This window comes from Glycine soja, chromosome 20 (assembly GCF_004193775.1).
Source record: "Glycine soja cultivar W05 chromosome 20, ASM419377v2, whole genome shotgun sequence".
Taxonomy (NCBI): domain Eukaryota; kingdom Viridiplantae; phylum Streptophyta; class Magnoliopsida; order Fabales; family Fabaceae; genus Glycine; species Glycine soja.
This window is the reverse complement of record NC_041021.1, coordinates 2,495,401-2,503,519: the sequence shown is the minus strand read 5'-3', so window position 1 is coordinate 2,503,519 and position 8,119 is coordinate 2,495,401. Positions and strand designations below refer to the sequence as shown.

Sequence of the window (8,119 nt, the reverse complement as noted above, 5' to 3'; positions counted from 1 at the left end):
GTCTAACATCTAGATCAGACTAGTACAGAAGATCAAACAAAATTGGCCTCTTCTTCCATATGCAAGTCTTACTTTTTTCCTTCTCTTGGATCTTTCCAAATATAGTATTTAGGTGTTGAACCCACTGGAAAACCTGGTCACTAGTAATTGTATCAATGCAGTTTCATGCTCTTGACTTCCATTAAATGCTTTTTTCAATCGCTTGTAAGGGTGATGAGGTTTTATAAAATGTCAATGCCTAGTGTACACTGTTTTTCTACCATGTTTCAGTTGTATGTAGCTTGTGTCTTCTTCACAGATGAGGCATGCACAATGACCCTTAATACTGTAACCGCTCAAATTTCCATATGCTAGAAAGTCATTAATGGAACAAAAAATCATTGCACGCATTTGAAAAGTCTCATTCTGAAACCCATCAAACACTAAAAACCCCTCGTCCCACAACTTTGTCAAGTCTTCAATCAACGGACTTAGATAAACATCATTATCATTTCCTGGCTGTCTTGGGCCCGATATCATCATAGACAACATCATGTATTTTCGCTTCATGCACAACCAAGGAGGAAAATTGTAAATTACTAGCAAAACTGGCCATGAACTATGTTGAGTTCTTAAACTGCCATATGGATTCATTTCATCACTAGCTAGTCCAAGCCTAAGATTTCTTGCCTCTTTGCCGAAATGCGGATATAAATGATCAATCTTCTTCCACTGCGACAAATCAGCCGGATGATGGAGCATTTCATCATAGTTTCTCCCATTTACATGTCGTGTAGGGTCTTTTGCTTCGTCTCCATCAGCAAATAGATGCCTAAACCTTGGAATGATGGAAAGATACAACAACACCTTCGCTGGGGGCCCTTCTTCGAGTTTTCATCACTACTGCACTCGTCATCATCCTTCACCTTGTATCATGATACCCCACACCTAGGGCATTTGTGCATGTCTTGAAACTCATGTCTATATAGTATGCAATCATTAGGGCATGCATGAATCTTCTGATACTCCAAACCCATCAGACACAGTATCTTCTTGGCCTGATAATAACTTTTAGGCAACGTGTTTTCCTCTGGAAGCATATCGTGCACTACTTGAAGCAGTGAACTAAAGCTTTTGTCACTTCACCCATATTTGGCCTTCACATTAACCAGACTTAACACTGCCAACAACAGCGTCAAGGAATTCTTGCACCCCGGATACAAAGGCTTCTTTGAATCAGTTTGCAATGTATCATACATAGGGGCATGTGCTTGCTGAAAAGACTCTTGTCCAAGATCACGAATCATATCCTCTAAGCGATCTCCCATTTCTACATCAAATGGTTCAGATTGAGACCCCCTCTACATGTCTGTCAATTCACCATGCCATATCCACGTCGTGTAATTCTTCTTAATCCCATAACACAATAGATGCTCACGTATGTCGTCCAGCATTTGTTGCCTCCCGTTCAAACAATTGATGCAAGGACAAAAATATTTTCCATTCTCATCCGGTCAACTTCTTTCGGAAGCAAATTGCATGAACTGATCAACGCCTTCCTCATATGCAGGGCTCATGCGACTTTCATTCATCCAACTTCGATCCATCTAAATAATAACTCCGTGATACTCACAAAGTTATTCGATGCATGAAAATCTCACTTTTTTTTTATTATAGGTGTGGCCCTATCCCATTCAGGAAGACATATTTTTATGGTAGCTTCATACATCAAGGTTAATTCTATTTTGTTAAATTTGACAAAATTTTTGCAGCATTTCACATTGATCTCTAAGTACACGACATGAAATCGATGAGATTAATTCCCCAATAATCAAGTATGCACTCAGAGAACAACTAGAAATGCTTTGTAACAAAATTTCATCAAATTAAAAAAAAAAAATAATGTTAACCTCAACGCATGAATCTACCATAAAAATATCAGTCTCCCCAAACTATCCAAACGGACAATTCAAGATTGAATACAATGGTTAATGCAAACTGTCCGCAAGAATCATTGCATTCAATCTCAAATGGGAATCTAAGGTTCACTCATCATGAACATAATTTATATAGCATATATCAATTGTCATTAATAGCAATGAACAAGTAATAAAAACATTGGTAACCCCTGTTTGTACCTGTGATGATCAACAACACGGTCCAAAATCAAAGCAACAATCCAATAAATAACTGAAAGACCGCCTACATCAATCATCATTCCCAAAAACATTAGATATGAATCTGAGTCATACAATATCATATTTCAAAGTATCCTATTGTTACTTCTACTAGGTGCCTTGCACCTCCTGTCACAAACCTTCCTAATAGGTCTATTTCTATCATAATTTGAGTCATACAATATCATATTGGAAAGATCTATAAGTACAAGGGGTGCAATTAAAAAAAGAGTTGTATATTAGTTACACAGAGCAATGGTCAATTGATTGACAACACACCTATACATACCACAACCTCCCTTCCATAGCTCCACTACCTCTTCTTTCTTCCTCCTTGTTCCTTCCTCTTACAATGGCAAGAATGCCTTTAGAGCCTCTAATAGTGGGGAGAGTCATAGGAGAAGTTCTTGATTCTTTTACCACAAGCACAAAAATGATTGTGAGTTACAACAAGAATCAAGTCTACAATGGCCATGAACTCTTCCCTTCCACTGTCAACACCAAGCCCAAGGTTGAGATTAAGGGTGGTGATATGAGATCCTTCTTCCACTGTCAACAAAGTTTTTTGGGGAAAAAGAGAGGAAAAACTTGAGTTGTTGCCAGTGTGTTTCTTTGTTGTTTTTTGTAATCAAGCTCACACACTAAGTCTCTTTTGGAGTTTTCTTTACAAATACTGAATCACAAAGCTAATGTCTCCCTTTTTTGGTGCAGATCATGACTGACCTTGATGTTCCCGGCCCTAGTGACCCTTATTTGAAAGAGCACTTGCATTGGTACTAAATATAAAGATTAACTTAAGTAGTCATTTATTACATTAATGATCACACACACATATATAGCTACCGGTTTCTTTTAACAACTCAACCCAAAAGAAAATTTTTTGATATATAATACTTTAAAAGTTATGTATGTACCGGTTATCCATATGACATTCACGTTAGATGTCAGTATTTTATTATCAAGTTTGAAGTTTTGCAAGATATATGCACCCCTTTCATCACATCAAACTATGGATTCAATAATTTGTGTAGATTAAGTTCAATCTAGGAATATAATCAAAATAAATAACTAAAATGATTAATGAACATAAAAGAGTATTTAGAAAAATATAAGTGGACAACAATGTTCTTTAAACCATGTATTACTTGTTGTTTTAGTTGCCTAACTATTGATTCAGCTTCTTCACACTTCTCTTCTACAAGTATAAGTTGTGGATACACATATCAAAATGGTGTGCCGAAAAAAGAATGTATATATTAAAACAAAATAATTTTTATTATGAATAACTTCATGTTATCAGCCTTCAACCGTATTATTATTTTTAAAAGACAACAATATTCACATGACAGTGCTAATTAAGTTACATATAATTTATAGCCCAAATTATATCTGAAACAAAAAAGAATCTATTTTATCGATATCAAAATATGAACTGAACATTCCTACATTTGAAACCAAGAAAACCGAGGTCAGACAATTTCTTTTACAAACACCCTGCTAGAATCTCAAAACTTGGATGTCTAAGGAAAACATATTACTCAAACTAATGTATTTTATCACCTTATTGACCAAATTGTCGTTTTCTTCTTGTAACATATCAAAGACTATAATTTGAAACTACTAATCAACGTGAAACAACTCTACATCAGTACTTCTTGGTAATAATCTAGTTTGGGTGGATTATTGATGGTTCAACTGAAAATAGATGTCAAGAAAATTTGCTATTGTTAAATAATGTATAATGTTATTAATTATCCAATAGCACACAATGGCAAATTTTCCAGCAACACTAATTAAAAGAAAAGGAACTAAGCAACACTAATTAATTTGATTTTTAAGCAGCACTAATTAAAACAAAAGAAACTAAGTAGCACTAATTCTGGTATTGGTCCAATAACAAGCTTGCTGATATCAACTAGGCAGTAATCCTTAACTAATAACTTAAGCTTCTAGCTAAGTTGGTTTGGTCATTTGATGGTTTTCGTGTATATTGACCGACTGCCCTAAGATGTTGAACATGGTTAGTATAGATACATTTCCATTTGATATGACCCTACCTACTTCAAATTAAAGGGATTACCATCCAATCTTCTCACTGCCTATTAAACCTTAACTTGTAAATTAACATAGAGAAATATGATAATAATAACTGCTACACATGTTGCTTTCTTCATACCTAACTAACCGTGTGACCTAAGAGTAAGTAATACCCAAACAAAAACATAAGTTTAATGTATATTTCTTTTTATGCCTACACGTTATTAAAATATATATATATATATATATATATATATATATATATATATATATATATATCAATTTCTATTAAAGAGACACAGAACAGAACCATGGTATACAACCACAAAACGAAGATTTCAATGGATCCTCTAAAAAACAAATAACAACACTTGTTAAGGGAATTAAAAAATAGCAGAATTTTTATTTAAAAAATACAGAGAGAAAGTACAGAATAGAGCCATGCTATACTACCATATGTTTAGTGAAATGTTAGAGAAGAAAAGAATAATTTTACCCGCAATGTTCCTTCTGTGGATGAAAGAAATAGCAAGTACAACTCTTAAAGCTGCAACAACGGAGCTTCATGAACAACAACAAAAACAATAATCCCTAAGGACAAAGGGGTCACTGCAAATAGGCTCACTCACCTTTGATATAGCGCAAATCAAAGGGCCTGAGCCTAGTCTCAGGGTATCTGAAGCTTGAAATAGTCAAAGTACAGCTTTCCTAAATACATCACATGCAGGTTGCGACCAACTAAGGGAAGTTAAAAGCTCGGTTTAAGGGAAGTTATAACTAAGGGAAGTTAACATAATGGCAAGCACAAGCGAGTACAAAGAAGAGCAAAGAGGAGCAAAAAGTGCTTTGGTGCCAATGGAATGGCTCCAAGGAAAGCAATGAACGTCATTCAAAGACAATGTCAGTGACGACATGAATTTTTCCAAAGCCAGAAAACTTACCAAGACACGGCGGTGAGTGTCACAGCAGACACAACCAGAGCACGACGACAGCCTGAGCGTGGCTTTGCGAGACTCAGCGTGGGAGGTCAGGGACAATGGCAGTGACGAGGGTGGGTTTGCGAGACTAAGCGTGAACAGAGAAAAGGGTTTTGCATTTGTAGTTTAAGTAAAAACACAATATCTATTTTTTTAAAAATTGATGTTAACATAGCCACGTTAACATCGATTTTAACAAAACTGATGTTAACGAGGCTATGTTAACATCAGTTTTGTCAAAATCAATGTTAATAAACTCTTCTTATTTACAAGTATGCCACCATGTTTGTGTTAACATCGGTTTTGTCCAAAACCAATGTTAACCTAACGATGTTAAATGTATGATTTCTAGTAGTAAAACTATGCTTAGCTTTTTGCAACCATAATAAAATATCTTCTTACTAACGTTTCAAATACATTAGTTAAATTAACCCAAAAATAAGAAATACAATCATTACATCATGTAACATTAATGTTTAGCTTATTTGAATTGATATTTAAAACCCTCAACTTCATACAATTTCTCATTGCTTAATATGATATTAGGTGTAAAATTAGGTGGGGCTAAGTTACACTTTATTTTATATAAGTTTGGTAAAATTGTATTTTTGGTCCTTCTAGTTGTCTTCAATTTCGATTTTAGTTCCCCTTTAAATTTATTTACAAATTTAGTCCCCTAATTATGTCCAATCCCGTAAATGTGGTCGCCAAGCAAGGTTGTCATCTTGTTTGGTGTTGATGGATCGACAAGTACACCAATTCGTCCCAAGTAGTAAAGTTAAAACGGAAGTTCAAGTATCGTATCCACAAGTATTTTGTTTGTACTTATGTAGATGAATATTTGATTAAGAAAAAATATTTAGAAAGGTAGTAGAAAAAAATAATTTAAATTGAAAAAAAATTAAATTAAACAAGAATTTAAATTAAAAGACAGGAAGATTAGAGAACCTAATAATTTTGTAGAAGTAAATTCAGAAGATGAGAATGTTGGAAACTTAGCCTACTAGAGTTACTCTTTGATGTAATGTTAAAGATTTTTCTCTATTTATGAATATTTCAATTTATATCTACGTCTACTAATATACTCTAACTTTGGTCCCCGCATGAAAGAGTCTAATTTATCTATTTTCTCTCCCAAATCCCTTTGTAGATCTAAAATAGTAAATTGCATTAAGAATATAGATGTATAACAGGCTAAACAAATATCAATCTATCCCTAGTGATAACTTTATTTAGATACTCTTTCACAGTTCTATTAGAAAATAATGTTTCCCAATGTTATCCCTAAAACTTACCATGCAAATGGGTGATCAAGTCACAAGCAATAGTATTAAGCACAAGAAAGGATAATGCAAAAGTAATATTATTAAATAGATAGGAAGAGAAATTACATCAAGAGTAGTTGGCTGCCAAGTTCCTAACAAAGGGGGTTTAGCCTCTCATTGTCATGGAGGCTTTACAATTGCAAGAGGGAAATATTTAGTAAAGAGGGAAAAGATAAGAAAGGTGAATGGAGGGAAGGAATGACTCCCAATGCTTGCTTCTCCTTCATCTAGCCTTTGCCTTCTATAAGGAATTGAATTCTCTTGGAATTTTTGTGTGTTTTTTCCTTCTTATGTCTTCTTTTATAGGTGTAGATTAGCGGGCTTCTAAATTAGCTTAGTTAGCCTACTTTCCTTAACTAGTCTTCTTTCCTTAATTAGCATTGCTTTCCTTAATTATTCTGTTTTCCTTAATTAGTCCTGTTTTCCTTAATTAGCTCTGTTTTCCTTAATTATTCTAGTCTTCTTGAATTATCCTGCCTTTTGGGCTTTATTTCACTCACTAAGCATCATAATTTCATCACTTTTAATATTCTCTTCACAAAAACATAAATGATGTTAATTTAATAATTATTTTCTCAAAAAGAAAAAATTACGAGGGAAAAATTGCAAATTCCTGTATAATTTAACCCAAAAAATATACTTATAATTAGCATTTATCATTTGGAAGTTGGAGGTTGTGGTCGCAAATCATCGTCATCGCCTGAGGCACATCATTGTCTGCATCGTTCCCATGGAAAGGAGTTCCTCGTCGTACAGCTCGAAGCCCTAAAGTTGTGTGATGTGTTTGTGTAACGTAGAGGCTCCACTGGTGACATCGTGGACTGAGGATAATCCAGGAAGACATTTTTATGGTTGTGGTCTATACAGGGTAAGGAATAATGTATATCATTGGTTATGTTATGATTTTTCTATTGATTTTTGTGTTTATTTTGGCCATGTAGTTTACAGGTAGAAAATGATGTGACATTTTTAAGTGGCACGATCCACTTGTGAACAGTCGTGAGAAAAGAATCGTTGTAGCATTGATGAAGAAGATTGATGAATTGAAGGTCACAGAAAGGGTTTACAAAGCAAGATCAATGACATGAAGATAAAGGAAAAAAATTTAGGGATTGAATTGGTTTTTTCTTGGGTCAGTGTTTGCTTGTTGGTGTTTTTATTATGTAGCAGGGGAATGCGATTTAATGGTGGTAATTTGCTTGTTGGTGTTTCGATTATGCAATGGTTTAGGATGAAGGTAATGGTGATAAGTTGGTTTTTTTTAGTCTGCACACTGCAATTGCTCAATGGTTATGTTAATGAAAGAAAAGTTTATTGGTGTTCAACTTTGGTATTCATTTGGTATTCAGCTTTGATTTGTTAACATTTTTTAGCTGATGCAGTGATTAAAATTAGTGAATGGACCTATATTGATATCATGGTTCAAATATGTTTCGATAGAAATAAGACAAATTGTGTTTCGATAGTGGTTTGTTTAGCCTCATTAACAACAAAAAAGTAAGTTGAACATAACAATAAAACAAAGCCACAAAATATATTAGATAAAGAGTAAGTTGAACATAACAACAAAAGAACAACTTGAACCAACAACAAAACATAACTACATAAGAGTGCATTACATAGC

The 8,119-nt window shown here is 34.1% G+C and overlaps 1 protein-coding gene across 1 annotated transcript; it reads left to right on the top strand.

The window, feature by feature from the left end:
• The first annotated feature begins 2,508 nt into the window (after positions 1-2,508).
• On the top strand, positions 2,509-7,850 carry LOC114403570 (protein TERMINAL FLOWER 1-like). Its single transcript, XM_028366590.1, has 4 exons — positions 2,509-2,667; positions 2,868-2,929; positions 7,666-7,732; positions 7,845-7,850. Exons 1-4 carry the CDS (start codon positions 2,509-2,511, stop codon positions 7,848-7,850), a joined length of 294 nt encoding a protein of 97 aa, XP_028222391.1.
• Positions 7,851-8,119: the final 269 nt, after the last annotated feature.

What these genes read in the sequence shown, in the direction of transcription:
- LOC114403570 (XM_028366590.1), top strand. Translation starts at nt 2,509, where the DNA reads ATGGCAAGAATGCCTTTAGAGCCTCTAATAGTGGGGAGAGTCATAGGA. An exon ending in CTGTCAACACCAAGCCCAAG is followed by an intron (nt 2,668 to 2,867) that starts GTTGAGATTAAG and finishes TTTTTGGTGCAG; the next exon opens with ATCATGACTGACCTTGATGT. An exon ending in TTGAAAGAGCACTTGCATTG is followed by an intron (nt 2,930 to 7,665) that starts GTACTAAATATA and finishes ATTATGTAGCAG; the next exon opens with GGGAATGCGATTTAATGGTG.